We start from the raw sequence: 18,392 nt of genomic DNA on the forward strand, positions 1-18,392 counted from the left end.
AAGTTGTTTTTTCAGATTATTTGAGGTTTTCAGCAATTCTATCCTCAAACGGTGTCGAAGAAGAAGGAGAACAAGGGGAATTTTTTATCCGGTTCCCCTGAATAACGCGGACTCAGCGCTGGACTGATACCAAACAGCAGCGAAAACAGCATAAAAGACGCTAAAGACGGGGCTCCCCAAAGTGCATTTGTTAAGCCCGCCCACTGGTGTTGACTTGTGCGAAGCATTTACTTAAAATGTCAATGGTGAACGTGCCAAACAATCCACTTACAGCACCTTTTGTGTCATAAGTGGATTTCAATTAGGGAAATGATCAAAACCCTCTTCCACTTACCAGATTACCCTCTGAAGTAAAAGTCAAAGCTAATCCTTCTTTCCCTCGGTCATGTCAGAAGGCCTGAACTGTTAATCTACGAGTGTTAATCTTGTCGTTGGGAGGATGGACAGGATCAGGAATGAGGTGGTTAGAGGAGACAGAGAATGTTATATGTCTTGGAGATGAAGTCAGGAAGGCCGGACTGAGATGGTTTGGTCATGAGGAGAAAGACGGTGAGCATTGTGGGTGGTTGATAGTGGCAGGCAGGCGGCATGGAGGAGATTTATGGATGTGGTGAAAGACGACGTGAAGTTAGTTGGTGTGAGAGACAGATGCAGATTAAAGGGTCAGGTGGAGCCAGCTGATTGGCTGTGGCCACCCTTGACGGGATCAACCCAGAGGTGAAGGAGAAGAAGGTGCGTAAGTGTAAATTGTCCAAATTGAACTAAATCGAACCAACAAAGGTTTATAGACCCTTGTTAGGTCAGTTGTTTATTACTGCACTGGCATATGGAGACAGAGAAGGTCATATTTTTTCATTAGGTAGGGATGCTGTAGGTGAGTCCAGAGGTTGTCAGGACAGAAGAGGCAGAAAGGTGAATGTCTGGTCGCTGTCAATGAGGTCAGGAAAAAAAAGGCAGCAAAATACAAACTGCAGTGATCATCAATATCTTTAAGAAACAGTTTTTGTTCTCTTGTCAACCATGTTCTTCATCTTGCAAAAAAACACAACAGCTATTCTAAATTCAGACCAAACCTATAAACAATTTGCAACTTTCTTACCCAGCCTTGAGGCTCTGCAGGGCCTCGTTGACATTTCGCTGGTGAAACTTAGTCATGTAGGAGTGCATCTCCGGGTAGTTGTTCCTGATGTTTCTCTCGGTGCTCCCATTGGGGACAGTGCCGAAACGAAACGGAGGAGAGAAGTCGTTGGGGCTCTGGAACTGAGCGTGGAGAAGAGAGGATTGGTGAGCTAAAGCTGGGCGCCAAACGACGGCAACCCCAGGGACGGGAAATCTCCCCGCGAGCGTACCTTTTTGTCGGACAGGCCGGTCACCTGGTCCACGTACTCCTCCTGGATCATGAAGGCGGCCAGGTTGGCAGTGTAGGAGGCCAGGAAGATGACAGCGAAGAAGGCCCACACCGACACCATGATCTTACTGGTGGTGCCCTTGGGGTTCTGCACCGGCACGGAGTTGTTGAAGACCAGACCCCACAGCAGCCAGATGGCCTTGCCGATGGTGAAGGACGGGCCGTGAGGCTCTGGGTGACAAACGGCCGCAAAGCAGAACGGTTAGGGACGGAGCAGCGTTCGGCCGGGTCAGCGCTCAGCAATGGGCGACTGGACCTCTTCACCTGAGACCTGAATGCAAGACCTACACAGGCACCTAGGACACGCAGTTTAGCAGTTGGACAGATTCCGTGAAAAATCAATTAGCAGCTGTGTCATAAATGAGAATAAATATTATTTACTTTATTTCAATGTTTATTCAACAGGGACGATACATCCACCATTGCCACAGAAAAGGGAAAATTTGATGTATACAAGACATCTAGCTTTAGCTAATTTGCAGTCTTTGTCCCTGGTCAGGCTTTTTAAACTACAATGAGATGTACTGAAAAAACAGTTAATACAAATGCAGTGAATGATACAACAAAAAAAAAAAAAAAACACACATAATTGCAGTTATAAATTACAAAAATAAACCATTTGAATTTAGATGCTGTTATGTTGACAATGAATTAGGAAATTAATGTTCATATTTCTGCTGCTGATTGAGCCAATGTTTGACTTTCACAGTAAACAGTAAATTTCCGATGGTAGGGAATTCCATAGGAGTGGACTTTGCACTGCATCTCGGAATTTGACAGTTCAGCTTCAGAGTTGTCTATCTTTTTAAACACGTGACATCACTCATATTAGAATTCTTAATTTGATCAGATGAATTGTAGTTGAGTCAAATCATATTTTTTCTTCTTTCGTAATTTACAGTTCTTTTCCATGATTCCAGAACTTTGTTTAAAAAAAAAAACTGATTTCAACTGAATAGTGGAAGAAAAAAAAATCACCAATGGATTTATTGAGGATAAAAACAGTGTTTAGTTAAATGCCAGTTTTGTTGGAGCGAAACATAAATGTAAATGACCCTTTTGCGAAAGCACAATAGTGGCCGTTCAATTCATTCAGTACTTTTTGGTTCATTTCAGTCCTAAACTCTGTGATTGAGCAGTTGGTTCATAATGTCTGTGTGGGTATGTGTGACTGTGAGCGAGTGTGAGAGTTTGTGTGCGTGCGTGTGAGCGTTGCACGCGCACAAGCATTGTGTTGTAAGAGGATTTTGTTCATGGACACACACTGGTATTATGTAGCCAATTCTTTTCTCGTTTTTCTCTTTTTTTTTACCTGAAGTTTTGCAGGAAAGCAGTTAAAGTATTTACAAATGGAGCATTTACAAATGTGCAGCCGTTGAGCCATCGAAGCGCTTGCTGCGGCCGGTCCTTCGAGGCCAAACTTCGATCTGCACTCTTTGTGATACCAATCTTCCACAGCGCTACCGGCGGATAAAACAAGGAGACGCACAGAAAAGAAAAGCGCTTTGGGGAGCAACACATCTGCTCCAGAACATGAGGGATAAGAGGAACGGGAAAAAAAATGTCTATATATATCCACATCAGAGACAGAGTTGTGGGAAGACATTGATTTTTTTGTTTCTTCTTATCTCTTTTTTTGGGGTCGGAAAGATCTAACATGGTACTAACCCCTCGCTGTCAGAGCTGACACGTGATCCAGAGAAATATGGTAATGAATGCGAAAAGACTCGTCCAGCGTGCAGAGAGCAGCACTGGAGCAGCGTATTGAAGCCTGTGTATGGCATACCTGCAAATACCCTCTCTACTCTTCCTCTTCGGAAGACTAGAGGAGGAGGACGAGGACGAGGAGGAGGAGGGGTGAATGAAGTCACTGGGTCAGCAATGAAATGGTGCTATGGTTACTTCTCGCTAGTGTTTCGTGCTTTTGTCCATTCCTAAGGTTGGTGGACACACAAACTCAAAAAACGCAAAATCTTCTTTAATAATAATTTAAAAAAAAACGGTTAATCTTTCAAGGCTAAGAAAAAGCTTATTTTACCCCTTAACAATGACAAAATAAAATGTATCAAAGTGGGTGCCAGGATGTGTTCAAACATGAGTGAGAATTGAGTTTGAAAAGGTTAGAATTGTTTACGAGGTAAAATTATTGACCAGGTTTACAAGTGTAAAGGGGAGGAAGAATATATGAAAGGCAGAAAGGAGAGACGGTCCACAAAAGAAAACAGTTCTGCTCTTGGAGCAGAACAGTGAAAAACGGTGACCCAAGGAAAGAGTCAATGGATTACGCGACACAATTTCTTATTGTAGCACAGTCGTTGACTGGGGGAACTAAAATTTGAACAACAGATGTAAGAATATGTGATACAACCCAAGAGTGGGAGCACTTAGTTGAGTCCAATTTGCATAAAGCGTCGAAATTCATGAGTGAAAAGTTTGAAGGTAAGATTCCATCCCACTCGCAGCGATCGTTAAATGCGAGATGGAGGAAAGGAAACAGCCTTTGCAAAAAAAAAAAAAAAAAAAACTTCAGTGAAGGTCACATGTAAAGAAAGGGAGGAGACGCTGTGCGGTGCCGCTGACTCGAGGAGGGCTCAGCTTGCCAAGTTAATAGGCGAAAATGAATGAGATATGCCAGTTAATGGAGGATGGAGAGAAGACTTACGTAAGAGTAATTAAAAGCAAATTGATGATAAAATTCTATCCACGACTTGGAGACTTTTGCGAGTGGTGTACCGGAGTTGAAAGGACATTGGACAAAAATGCGTGAACCCGGTGAGGAAATGAGACGAAGACAGAGTGGGGTGGCTCGAGCCAAATCCCATCCAGTCCAAGGAATTTGTGGAGCACGCCGGGGGATTGGTTTGACAAGCTAAATCAGCACATGATGAATGCGGCGAAATGTGATAAAGAGGCAGAGCCGTCAGAGAGCATGTCCAATCCATCTGGGTATGCGGCCACCTCATCTTCGATGCACGGTTACAAGGCACCTGCCATATGTTCCCCTGGCTCATTAGCATACCCATGTTTGTCTGCCTTTCAGCAGGCATCGGTTCAACAATTGCTGGCCACCGGAGCATCAACGCTCAGGTGAAGACCATGAACGGGCAATCCAGGATTGAGAGAGTCACGTGAAGGGCAACGGTCGACTCACCCTAGAATGGGTTCTAACGTGGTCATTTCAAGCCAACCAAGACATTGGTAGAATAGGGTAGTAGACCTCCACATACAAAAACCGGGACACAGCCGGGAATGCACTTGGTTTCTGTTGAAGTGCACTTTAACCAAATCTTTAGGAATGTGTTTCTATCCAGTACTAAAAAATTCCCCAAATCCCAAATTAACTTCTTAAGTTGTGCAGAAGTTAATACAGTTAACATCATGTTCTCCCACTGGCACGGTCCAGTAGTGGCTCTGCAGCCTGATGGTGTGATACAGCATCTTGTGGTGATGCTGGCAGCTTCACATGTACAACTGATCCGAGTTCATTAAATTTCCCTGTCGGTATCAGGTCGTCACCGTCCCGACCGCAGCGGGGAAAACGCAGACACACCACGTCACTTTCTTTATGAATCCGTCTCTCGTCCTCTTTCATTTATGTGCGTGTGGGAGGTGCGATGCCTCATTTAAATTGTGCAACGGTCGTGGGAGCTGGTGTTGCGTGTTGAAAAGGAAAAGTTTAGTCTGCATCGCATGTTTTTTTGTGCTGCACAGTAAAAAGTCAGTCTGCTGTCATCTAATGACCGTATGTTCTAATTGAGAGATGGACAATTTCACTGCATTATGTATTTATATTGAAATCTGACTTTGCATTGAGTCCATGTAGCATTTTGATTAGCCTCACATTCATATACACTGTTCTGTCCGGGTCAAAACTTGATGTTTCAGCAAGATAATGTCTCTTTCTATAACACTCACATACAATTTAAGTTATTTTTTTGTTGTTAACAATAAACAAACAATCAAGTATTTTAGAATATTTGAGATTGTGTTCTTCTTCTACTTCTGTCACATGACAAAGAAGGCTGAAGTACTAGTGAAGAAGCTACGCAGTATCTAACTGTAACCACTGCATAAATGTTGTTAAGGCAAAATGCATTCAAGTAACAATAAGGGTGTTAATCCAGCTGCTACATCTGCTTTGGTGTGAGTGTGAAGTGATTATCACTTAAGGACAGAATAATTAAAACATTTCTTTTAGGTATTGTTGATTTTTTTTTTGAAAACAAGTGCATCACGAACCAACTTCCGGTAGTTGCATAAGCTCAGCGTGTCCGACGGGTAAGAAAAACAGTTCAAACTTGCTACCTGCGAGTGCTTCGCCGTCACAGATGATGAGACATTCTCTCTACGGCGCATCCAGTGCTGAAAAGTCTGACGCTGCCGACAAAGTACGAGATCACTTGAAGCGCATCATGCAAATGCGGAATTTTGTTGTTTTTTTCCCCCGCCACGATATTCAGCCTAACTGCGCTCTCCCATCTGCCGCGCTCGGAGGGAAAAAAAAGAAAAAAAGAGAAAGAGAGAAGCCTGTACATCGCCTTATATCCATATTCACTGACCGCGGTGCATTTTTTACCCCCTCAGAGGCTTCAGACCTTCATCTACTCATGCTTTTTTTTTTTCCCTCACGTGTGCCGGAGCTGAGTTTGACTCACCTTTGCCGTCGGCCAGACAGCGGTTGTAGCCCACGGGGCTGAAGTACTCGAATATAAACACGGCTATTGCTGACACCAGCAGCAGCATCACGAACATCATCACCCACACATCGGCACTGAAGGGCTCTGGAGAAGAGACACAGAGGGGGAGGAGAGAGGATGGAGGACCGGGGGCGTGGGGGGTGTAAGGGGCGGGGAAGGGGGAGAGAAGCGACAGCATAAAGGAAAAGGGTTGCGAGGAAGTTAAGGGTCGGGAAGACACGAGGGACATCAGAGGAGGTGGGGGGGGGATAAAGCCGGAGAGGGCAGCGGAGAAATGCAAATGCGGAGCGGGCAGATTGAGAGGAGGAATAGTCAGGGAAATGGAGTAGGTGTGGAAAATGTAAGAGGGCAAAGAGGCAGGGACGGGAAAAGAGAAGGCAGAATAAATAGTCGGTTAGCCACATTAGCATGCGCCGCGAGCCTGCCTCCTCCAACGCGCTTTAAAAGTTTGCCTCGAATAACCAGGCGCGCAAGCCACGAGACGTTTTGAGCTGGGGGTGGGGTGGGGGGGGGGGGGGGGGGTGGCGTGTGAATAATCTGTCTGATACTGAAATCAGATGCTAAAAGCAGCCAATCCAACTGTAACGCGACTAACGCTAACATTTAACGTTGAGTAAATCGAGCACAATGAGCACATAAAGATAATACGGCGAATAATCGTTACATAAGTCATGAATCAATATGAATGGGAATAAGACCCGCAAGGCGCCGCTCACCTAAGAAGGCTGAAGGGGAAACGGTGCCGTTGCTGCGGGACACCATGACGCTGATGCCGGTCTCGATGAACGGGACGGAGAAGTCGATGACCTCCGACCTCTCCTCATTGATGGTCAAGGAGCCCACGGCCATGTGGGCGTTTTTCAACACCACCTGCCGCAGAAGTTGAGAGAGAGAGAGAGAGAGAGAGAGAGAGAGAGGCGAGGATGAGGTTCATCCGTCACGAAACCGCCGATTTCTGTGAAGATTTGATTTTAGACGCTGGGGAAATCTTGTGTGTGCTTTGGAAACAACAAAAAAGTTAATGAAAAAAAAAAATCCAAAAAATGGATTCAGTCAAAGTAGTTAAGAATAGATTGAGTCCTAATATAGCACATCACAGCCTGCAATTTATTTGGACGTTTGTTTGCTGGAAGTCGTTCCAAATATAGACGGATCTTGTTGATAAGCTCAAACATCAAACCTTAGCTAGCGACTTTTTTCCCCCCCAACTACTTAATCAACCAGCAGTTCCACCATCACCCCTGGTCAGTGTTTCACTCGGACACTTTACAAGGCAGCTTTGATTGCTGTGATCTTTAAAGGAGTCAGCGCACCTTCAGCACAGCGGCTAGCAGCGGGTGGGAATAGCGTTGTGCGGAGGGCAGGACTCCTCCAATAAGGAAGGGCGGTGTAGTGGCAAATGCCATTGAAGAAATGACTGATTAACACGGGTTGAGGAAGTTCAATCAAATTATACGGCAAGTGTCTCACACTGCGTACAGGCTGTTTCCCGGTGGGCCAAGTCAAATATGTTTTCAGCATGTTTTACTTGGCGTGTCAGGTCAGTATAAACTCTCACTGGGCCGGATACCGAACCTCGAGTTTCTCTCCTAGATTCTCTGAAACGCGTGCGGCGCCCTACATCCTGTGGCACCCAAAAGCTTTTTTAAGATCGGCCCGGTGTGCCTCGGGAGTTTCTTCGGAACCACGGAGACGTACTGAAACACACGTCCACACACTCTCTGAGCCCTTTGGAATACTTCTGGTTCAATTCTAAATTCAAACTATTAAGACGTTTATGCCTGCCGTTTATCTGCCGTTGCTGCAGGAGGAAAAAATGCCAGCTGAGAAAACGTTGCACACTGAAGACTTGAAGCAAGAAGGCGGTCAGTCGTGAAAACTGTCGACAAATTCTGGAAGTTTTCACCTTGGACTGACGATAAGGTTTGGTTTATTTTGGTGCAGAACTGTGAGTGTGTCTGAATTTGCCCTTCTGGTCTTGCGAGAACTTAAATGTAACTTTTTCATTATTATCATTTCTTAAAAGGACAAACACAAACTTTATCCTAAATTCCAGCATGTCTAAACCTATAATCTATGTGCAGTAGTGTGTGTGTGTGTGTGTGTGTGTGTGTGTGTGTATGTGTGTGTTCATCTATATGACATATTCAGACTAGGGGTTAGCACGAACATTTTAATCATATTTTCAAATATCTCATTTATTTTCTCTCTCAGTTTTTTCATTGTCTTGCTTCCATGATTTTCATTTCTATACTACTACACTACTGAATGTACTGTAAAGATTTTACATTACATCACAAACAAAAAAAGACTGCGTTTAGCGCTGGGCTGAGGTGTGGGTTTGGGTTGGGGCTCCACGAAAAGAATGGAAAATGAACAGAAGTCAGTGCCAAGTTCTCACAAAGACGGAGAGAAAGAGAAAGCGCGCGCGTGTGTGTGTGTGTGCGTGCGTGCGTGCGTGCGTGGGTGAATGAATTTTAGGAGTCATTAAAGATGAAAGACGCCAGTCAATTTAACGCTTATTGTCTCCTTTGTTTGCCGCTGTTATTTTAAAGGATGAATGAGTAAGTGCGGCGGGCGGCAACGATCAAATGCATCAAAAGTGAGCATTAACTTTAAGTGACAAGCCTCATAAACACCGAACTTAAAAAAAAAAAAAAAAAAAAAAAAAAGCGGAACACCCTCCGCTAACACTGCGGCGTTCATGAAGAATTCATCGCAGGGAGAGAGAGAGAGAGAGAGAGAGAAAGAGCGAGAGAGCCGTTTTCCGGCAGTTTGCTCCAAGTTAAATGCCGTCACAGCTGCTCCCGCCTCCTCCATTAAGAGCCCGGCAACATCCAGACGTTTGTTCCCTCCGGTGAGTTTTGCTAAGAAAAAAAAAATCTGAAAAAAAAAAAAAATCGCTAAACGCAAGGAACAAAATCTGACACAATAGCGGCAGATGGGCCAGGTTAAAGGAGGAGGAGGGAGGGAGGTGAAAACCTGGGAAGGCCAAACAATGAGAAACTGGAGACAGTGGCAAGCAGCTGGTGCAGGTAGTGGGGGGGGGGGTCTCTGAAAAAACAGTCGGCCGGACGCTCGTGACGCTCGCCAGGGGAGACAAAAGGGGGGAGGAAATGGGAGAGAGAGAAAGAGAGAGAGAGAAGGGAGTGAGGAAAGTGGGTTAGCTCGCTGGGTTAAGGCTGCTGGAAATAGCCACTCCGACGCCTCCTCTCCCCTCTGCCCCTCCCCAACCCTCCCTCTCTCTCTCAGCACCTCGGCACAGGTAAAAAAAAGAAAAAAAGAAGAACATTAACAACAATTTAAAGGCCCACAGGGCAGGGGAGGAGTTTGGGGGGAGGCAAAGTGGGACGGGACCGTCTGGCCGCGCTAATCAGACCGTCTTGCGAGTGTGAGTCAAGGTAAGAGTGTTGCGGCTGCCTCCAAATGAGTCACAGAGGAAGAGGAGGGAGGGACGAGACGAGACGAGACGAAGGGACGAAGAGCCTTTTTGTTCTCCGACCCGTCGTTACGTGACGCTCACGCACCTGCTCTGCGCTTTGGCCCAGTTTCACGCGACGGCGGTTCCAAGGGTGAAGCACAAGAGAGACGCGAAAAGGTTTTGTTGCGTTTCGCCCCTCGCGTTCACGCGGCAGCAGCGCTTCAGGGAGCTGAGAGAGATTGTTTGTTTCGGAGTGGAGCTGCCTTCCAACCCAACAGCCTGTCGCATTGCAAACTGGAAGGGATGAGATTTTTTTCGCCCCCACTTTCAGGCGTGTGTGGAGTTCTTTCTGTGTCAACATGGTTTCGGATTTGTCCTGGCAAGTCCAAAAATATAAACAGGAGGCTAATTTGGAGCTCTGGATTGGCCGTGGCCCGCCTTCGTCCCAAAGACAGCTAGGATAGGCTCCACCACTCAGGCTTAGAAAATGTGTTGATGGATGGAAACCAGACAGTGACATTGCGATATACGGGGGAAAATGCTTTTTTTGGGCTCATTGATTTTTCTTTCCTGCAGTACTTCGAGTGGCCACTGGGGAAAATCACAGCGCCGCCATATTGCCAGTCCGGTATCCAGCTCTTATAATAGATCCATGGTCAAAATACGGCCAAGTAAACCAAGCCTGACTGCTGAAATGACAGCGACGGCCCAGAATGCATTGCAGCATGGGTGGCCAAACTTTTTTTGCAACGGGCCACATGACAGACCTGCATTGTGTCGGCGGGCCGGGGTGCTGGTTGGAAATTGCGCTAACGTCCAGGCTGTTTGTCGTTGACGGGGGGAGCGGAAGCACGCTATCGCTGTCGCGCTACGCTAACGTGTCTGCAAAGTTACGTGCCGCCAAAGTTTCGTTGGGGGGGCCGTAGTTTGGCCATCCCTGCTCTACGCAATCCCTTGTGGCCCGGCATGCTTACTACAGTGTTTCCTGTGTTAAAACTCCATCCGCTCCGTGGTTGGGGTAAATGTAACCAGGCAAAGGAAATACTTTTGTGTTTTCGAGTGAGTCGTCGTCGTCTGATCGGAGCCTCGACCAACCTGCAGTTTCTCCCAACGCGTCCGAGTCGACGAGTCCGACTGTGACTCCACTGTTAGGTGAAATTCCGGCGGAGACGGAGAACTTCCCGTTTTGTACGAGTTTCGCCTCCGTTTGTAAATGCATGCGCGCGTTTACAGCCTGCGCAACGTTGGAGCATCTTTCTCTCCTGGGAAGAGCGAGCTAGCGAGCGAGCGAGCGAGTTCATCCAGCAGTGTACTCACTTCCTCTCTCTCTCTCTCTTTCTCTCCCTTCGTCCGCTCCCTCCATCTTCCTCCTACGACTTGTTCTTCGCGTGTTATGAAAGTGACCCGTGTGGGTGTTATTGAGAATGAGCGAGCGAGGAAGCTGCGTTCGCGTGCGCGTGTGTGAGTGTGTGTGTGTGTGTGTGTGAGAAAATGCTTTTATGGGACCCTGCCAGCGAAGCCAAACTCATGTAATCAAGTGTATTGCCTCTAATATTTTAGATTAGGAGCATCAGGGGCAGCACAATTCAATGCGGCCTATGAAATTTGACACCAAGTGGCCGGATCGACTCGGGGACAAAAATTGCAAGCCGGCTTCCAGGCGCTGATAGATTTTTGCCTTTTTATCCGTTTGATCTCTTGTCTCTCCGGGGGCCGTGACAAATTGTGTTAAGGCACTCAGTGATCCCGTTGAGTGGCCAGGAGTGTGCACGGACACGTCCCGGACCCGTGCCACGGCGCGGGCCTCTATTACTTGTGGACGCGGCTCCATTAAGTGGCCGCGATATAGTAGAGATCTGGCCGCCCTCCAGCGCCGGGACGTGAGTCGAGTTTTCTCCAAGAACGCGGCACATTTGGACGAAGGCAGGGTTTCCGAGTTTCCTTTTCTTCACCTAGAAAACAGACCGCCAGGGTGCGTGCGTGGGTGTGCGTGTTTGAGTGTGTGTGTGTGCGCGCGCATACATCTCATTTCCAGAGGTGGGAAGTAACAGAGTACAAATACTACAGTGCATAAGTGGATTTTTTCATTTATCTGTACTTACTTAAGTATTTATCTTTCTGACGACTTTTAACCTATACTTCCTGCATTTGTGCACACATATCTGAACTGTCTACTTCTTACATTGGAAAATCATGCTGGTTACTTTTGAGTTTCAAAGTGTTTCAAAGATACAAATTCTGTTAAGTCATTCGCTTATTTATCATTATAGTTGAAGTGGAGCCACTTGAACGAAACTGTTGTGTAGTACAATATCCAATTAAACTAAACATCTATACATCCAATTGTCAACAGCCAATAATGGCTCATTGGTCAAAACTATCACTGATTACAGTTTGGTTGTCAGCAAATGTATTGTTTCATTAATGGCAAAAACCTTTTTGCTGAAGTACTTCCTCGCTTCCACTTAAGTAAAGGAGTTGAATCAGTACTTTTACCTTTGCACAAGTATCCATACTTCTACTCAAGTACAGGCCGTGAATACTTTCGCCACCACTGCTCATTTCTCTGTGTGCGATTGTGGGTCAGCGAGAGAGGGGACGAAGATGAATCACCCCCCCTCCCCTCTCCTAATGACCACTCGCTGGCGGACGCCAGACGGAAATGGCACATTACGGCACTTTTAGTCGGAGCGATGGAGTTTATTACAGGTGACCACAATTACGGCAGCGCGACCACTAAATACAAGAAAGGGGCCGACCAGCGGGATGGGGTCAGTTAAATGTAAATTGAAAAAAGAGAAAGTTTTTTTTTTTTTTTTAAGAGAAACTTCTGAAGGTTGTTCAAACTTGGCCGTCCGCAGCAGGAAGGCGAAAAATCACCAACTTGTGACCTTTAGTGGCCGCGATCGATCCGTCCGCCTTTCTGGCTTCATTATCAAAATAGCGAACGCCTGACGCGCAGCTCATTCCTCCCCGGGTTGAAGTATGAGGAGCGACAAGCGACCTTACCCTGGGGCCAATGTCGATCAGGAACTGTTTAGAGCCGAGAGTGAATTCTTGCAGCTGACTGAGCCGAGCCGAGCCAAGCAGAGCCGAGCCGAGCCGTGCCGGGCTGAGGCCGCCCTTGGGTGAGATGCTTTAGAGTTCATCTGACATTAAGTGCCAGGTCTGTTGGGCGGAGGGCTGACCCGGAAAGGAAAGCTCATAATTCAAGGTAGGAAAACACACTTGGCAGAGGAGGAAATGAGGCGTTCAGGTGGGCGCCCGTGGGTGTTAAATACAGTAGCGGGGGTGGAGGGGCTGAACGCAGGGGACTTGAACTCAGTCTCGCCAGATTAAGTGCTAAAAACAACAAGATTCATAGCATTACAACATTCCAAGGGAATGCGCTAGTCTCGTCAAATTCAGATGAATTTGATCTCCTGAAGGTGGCACTAAAGAGAGCAAACCCATATGAAATGATAAGCCTCTGACACTGTTTAAACCAGTGAATTACATGCAATAGAAAACTGCAAAAATATGGATTTTATTCTTATTCTAATCATGTCTGTACATGCTGCACGTACAAAGTCCTAAATAAGTTTCTCCTCGGAGACAAAAATTCAACCTAACTAAACCAGAGCACCAGGTAGGGCGCACTGACACTGACACCCCTAGGGTTCAGATGTACTGATCTTGCAATTGGCGAAGGTGTCAAGTAGCTCAGATAGGGGTTTGTAGCTTTGTCCAGCGACATTGAGTCTGGAGCGAATCCAGATATGGTTGGGGAGGTGTTCAGCAAATGACATCTGTATCCGCTCATTGTTTATTCATCTCATGCTCATGTTTATTCCGTGGTATGAAAGACTTGTACTCATGATGTTCGGTGAACAACTGCGTCGGACACCCGCTCGTCTCCGATACCCTTGTTCCTCTCGCGAGATCAAACACTTGCTTCTCATCAGCCAGACTTCAGAGCCATCCTTTCACTCACACCGCAGAGAAGCGAAACGCTCCACGACCACTATCTAATGTTGAGATCGAGTGTATTTTCTTTCTTCCAAAAACCCCTACATTGTGTCTCAAGAATCTGAAACTTGAGTTTTAGACAACTAACATTTGAATGTGAATGAACTGCACTCAAATCAGGCATGCAGTTGGATTATGAAGGTTAAAGGGGGCAAGAAGTTTTTTAGGAAGGTTTGTGCACGAACGTCTCTCGCGTCACCATTCAAAGAAGCAGGAAATGTCAAAAAAACAACAACAAAAAAACAAAAAGCAAAATACCACAACTACAAAAACAAACGTGTGACATAACCGGAGAGATTTACTCATACGCACACGCGACAAACGAGGCAGGCCGAGAGGCAGGTTTTCAGCGGTGGGAAAAAAGTCGAGACCGCCAGGTTGCGGCCTCGATCTTTTGTTGGAAACGGAAGCAGAGGAGCGGAGAAGAGGAGGGCGCGCTGCGACAAAGAGGCCACCGCCGGTCGCGGCGCGGACAAAAGACCTCGGGAGGCTCCTTCCTCACCTCTCCCACCATGCCGTTCCACGTCCCGTTTATCTTCTTGCCATGCTTGCCGTTGGTGACGAGGTAAAGGTCGTAGGTGAACTTGACCGTCTTGGCGATCTTCTTCAGGATGTCGATGCAGAAACCCTTGCAGCAACGCTTTATGTAAATCCCTGATTCCTTCGTCTGGTTGCTGCACGGGGGAAGGGAGGGGAGGCGGGGGGAGGAGGGGGTGAGACAAGGGGGTTACTTCACAGAATACACGGTTTTGTCTGAAAAAGATGTGATTTTCAGGTTGTTTCCCCCCCCCCCCGCCCGCCCTAAAATCGTGCGTCGCCGATTTGTTTGGTAGCCGTGTGTTCCTGGCTCCGTCACTCTCGCACAGACGAAGTGTGAACTGATTCTACCTCCGGCTCTGTGCAGCTGCCGTAGGAAATTAGCATCACTCGCAAGCAAAATTGAGGCGGTTGCCAGATTCTTTTTTCTTTTTTTTTTTTAATCCCCCTTTCATTTCTGCATTAGGTCATTTTTGCGGTGGGTGGATCCGTGATTTCCCGTGGCGGATGCGTGCCGTCCGCACGTTTTCCACATGACGTGCGTCGTAAAAATTCCCATTTTTTTTCCCAGACGTTTGGCGCACGCTCATTTTAACGCACGGGGTCGGAATGGGGTGTAGTCGGGCTTTCGGGGACTCACAGCGTTTTGATCTGTTTCCGACAGGGCACGGTGTTCCTCATGCACGTCCCGCTCAGTGGGTCCACGTCCTCCACGATGACGAACGGGGCCTCCTCCAGCGTCACGATGGACAGGTGGTCGTCCTCCCTGTTCGCTGCCCCGCCGTACAGTTCGTAGCGAGGCCACACGTGATACTTCATCGACAGGGAGCCGTTTTCCCATTTGCCCACCTGCAGACACAAGCGGAGCACAGTCAGACTCCTTGGAAAAAAACGTCACATATGGAATGGAATCTTGTGAGTGAAATGTGAGCTAGTTAAAGAGAGTACTAGGTGCTTTTCTGTGGGCCTCGCTTTCATTATGCGCTTCAAAGCAAAAGCAAAGCGAGCTGTTCATGCCAACAATTTAGTTGGATTTTCAGCCCCAAAATGATGGTTTAAAGGTCCAGTGTGTAAAATCTGGCCTCATTTATGAATCCTGTATTGGTAAAAGCTTAATTTACTGCTCATAAATACATTAATTAAAGTGTATACTTGCAGAACAATAAAAGTAATTTGGTTTTACTTCCAACACACACACACACACACACACACAAACACGCATAAACATATATATATTTAGGGGTGAGCACTCGTGTCCTCAAATAAACCAACAAAGAAGAAATTGGACGAGGTATCCAGGTTTTTGTGCGCATGCCACCATAGTTCACTGGCGAACTCGGGAGAGGGAGGGTGAGCGAAAGTCAAGGAAGCACTGCAATCTAAAATGTAACCACTGGATGTCACCATTTCTCCTCAAAATCTCCAAATATTACGCACTTAACTTTTGCCACCACGCGGACCCATTAGCCATTCTCAGCCTGTGGTTGCCTCGTGCTATCAGCATATGGTCGTGCCGACCCTTATTCAGTTCACACAGTCACACGCTGAGACGCAAAAGGCCACTGTAATAATGACTTGTTGGGGAAAAAAAAACAGAACAATTGCAAAACGTAAGTGTGTCATCGTGGAGGGCTGAAAGAGGCGTGGCCCAGTGGACACGTGACCCTGATGGCGAAGCGAGGACGAGGAGCATATGGTTGGACAGAAGGTATGTTACGTACAAGGCACAATGAAGCCTTGCGCCGAAGATAAAAGCTCTACTTCTTTCAGCTTCGGTCGCCGTGACCACAGATCACAGCAATATGTCGTATTTTCGATGCCATTTCTGGACCCGGCGCTTCCCTGATCGCTATGAATAAGTCTGGTTGCCTGGTTGCAGCGCTAGTTGTGTTAGCAGAGGCGAAGGGACGATCAAATAATCAGAAATGATTCTGGCACAGTACAATTCCGCTCCGTCTCGTGAGATGTGTTAAAAATGACTCATCCACAACCGTCATTCCATCAGTGCAGTATTGATCTACGCCGCACACCTTGAATGTGTTTTGTCTTTTTGTGCCAGATCGTCTGTATTTAGACGTGGATGTACACGTATCAGGTATTGTGGCACGAAAGCAACACTTCGGACAAACGATAGCAGCAGTTAAGTCACCGCGCAGGGCTTTAGAGACTCAAATCTCCAAAGAGTCAGGACACGTAGCTTAATTAATCACCTCTGAAGTCTTGTCCATCAAAAACAACCTCGGCTCGACGTGTAAAAATTCGGAGCGCCACGCCGAGGGCAGCGCGGGGTCTTATTGCTTGTCAAGCAGCGGCGCGAGCCCGCTGATTAGGGTTTCAAAAGCTCATTTTCTCAGTTTTGTAGGTTTTAATTGGAATGAGACTGTCGCTGAAAGAAAAGAGAGTTGCGGGATGGACGGGGATTGTTTTAAGATGAATAATAGAACGCTTATGTAAAATGCCGCCCGTGGAAGGAAGCGAGAGAAGAGGACCGGGGGACTCGGGGACCCGGAGTGGAGAACGAGAACAAGGTTAACATGAAGGACGGGACTGGAAGGAGGGAAAGAGCAGAATTCAGATGGAGAGGAGAGGAGAGGGGTGGGAGGGATGAGACAAAGAGGGTGGACGCAGAGAGAGATTAAAGAGGTCGAATGACATGATAAGTGTGCGCGCGCGCGCGCGTACAAACAAAGTGGACACGCCGTGGAGGGGAGGAAGCGCAATCGAGCTAAACTCGCAGAAGTAAAAGACTATTAATGGAACATAAGTCAGCTTGGATTCAGACGGAAGGCCGGAGACGGAGCTCATTCAGATGCAAAATGCTTCCGCGCTGCGCCCTAAGTGCCCCGCAGACCGTTTAAGTGCGGAGACGATGTGGGCAAGAGACGGACGTGGTCCATCACTTAAACGGACGGCTGAGAAGGGGAGCGAGTGCGTGAAGTTCGGGGTTCGCGCGACCATTAAATATGTAAACGCTCACGCGCCGGACTCGCAGCGGGGAACGCACCCCCCCCCCTCCGAGGGCCGATCGGAGCGGACAGACTGACGTAGATGCATAAAAATATGACGGTGACTTTGTCGAGGTGAAGAAGGGTCAAGAAAGCAAAGTTGGCTTTTCACTGGAAGGGGGGCAAATGTATCGTTGGGAGGACGGGTGTAGCGGCCCAAACTCATTAGGAACCAAGAAAAGAGGCCGAGTCGGGCTGAGAATTATACATGAGCGAGGGAACGAGGGGGGTGGTTGGGGCGGCAGAGGGGTCGGTGGTGGCTGCAAGGGCGGAGAGGAGCGGAGGGGGGTGGGGGGGACGGTAGCCGAGTGATTCACCTTGTTCTGCGATCAGAGGACGGAATGTAGATTAGAGAGGTGGAAGAAGAAGAAAGGGAGAAAACGGAGAGGAGGGAGAGTCAAAGGAGTCGGACTGCGGAAAACGGCGGGGGGTGGGGGGGTGGGGTGGACGACAGAGGCGATCGTCTGGGGACAGTTGCAGAGACCCTCACTGCCCCGAAGCCCCCCTGACCAACAAAGAACATGAATGTGTAACTCTTTCCGCACCTATGAAATGACATGATAGACTTACAGGTATCATACAAATTACCAGGGACCAACCGATGGAAGACTGCAGGTTGTCGACAACCAACCAATACAAGAGCGGACGACTCCGACACACCCGAGAGTGCCGCCCGCGTCTTTGTGCGTTTTCGCTGCTAATTGCTCCGTTTTCTGACAGGGTCCTCACTGTGGAGGCTGGTGCCGCCGCCGCCGCCGCGCAGCTGCTCAAAGGCACCTCTCATCTTATCAGATCATCTAATCGAGGTTGCACCTATAAAGAGTTGGCTTTAAAACGTTTCAAAAGTGGGGAGGGGGAAAAAAAAACAGAAGAAGAAGAAACAATCGCACGATCAGAGATTCAGATAACGAGTCGGACGGATGAACCAATCAGGCGGAGCACTTTGAGGGCACAGCTGACTCTGTCTGTGGCCTTACAAATGCCACATCTCCAGTGGGGTTTGTAGCAGTCAAACGCACTCACACACGCGCGCACGCACACGCACACGCACTCTCTCTGCTAGTCCTCACTTACCCTGTCCCACTGTCTCTCCTTGTTGAGCAGAATGATGACGAGCTTGGGGTGCATCTGGTATCCGTCCTCGCTGAACGACAGATTACGCCCCTCAAACGTCACATTCATCAGGTACCTGCGGAGCGAAGGAGCCAGAGAGGAAAAGTCACATTTAGGGAGGCGGGGAGAGTGGGTTGGGACGGTCGCATCCTTCCGCCCCCGCCTCCCCGCCGAGGGCGGCTCAGGAGAGTTTCACTTCTGTA

At 47.7% G+C, this 18,392-nt stretch overlaps 1 protein-coding gene across 1 annotated transcript in view; it reads right to left on the bottom strand.

The window, feature by feature from the left end:
• Positions 1 to 18,392, bottom strand: part of grin2ba (glutamate receptor, ionotropic, N-methyl D-aspartate 2B, genome duplicate a) — a 133,437-nt gene that overhangs the window by 12,735 nt on the left and 102,310 nt on the right. The window contains exons 8-14 of the mRNA XM_076023587.1: positions 18,151 to 18,265; positions 14,712 to 14,920; positions 14,037 to 14,208; positions 6,822 to 6,975; positions 6,064 to 6,189; positions 1,350 to 1,579; positions 1,100 to 1,260 (exon numbers count right to left, since the gene is read on the bottom strand). Of these exons, the coding sequence (XP_075879702.1) occupies positions 1,100 to 1,260; positions 1,350 to 1,579; positions 6,064 to 6,189; positions 6,822 to 6,975; positions 14,037 to 14,208; positions 14,712 to 14,920; positions 18,151 to 18,265 (1,167 nt within the window). The remainder of the gene's footprint in view (positions 1 to 1,099; positions 1,261 to 1,349; positions 1,580 to 6,063; positions 6,190 to 6,821; positions 6,976 to 14,036; positions 14,209 to 14,711; positions 14,921 to 18,150; positions 18,266 to 18,392) is intronic.

This window comes from Nelusetta ayraudi, unplaced genomic scaffold (assembly GCF_046127955.1).
Source record: "Nelusetta ayraudi isolate G7.1 ecotype Tasmania unplaced genomic scaffold, CSIRO-AGI_Nayr_v1 ptg000016l, whole genome shotgun sequence".
In the NCBI taxonomy this organism is placed as follows: Eukaryota; Metazoa; Chordata; class Actinopteri; order Tetraodontiformes; family Monacanthidae; genus Nelusetta; species Nelusetta ayraudi.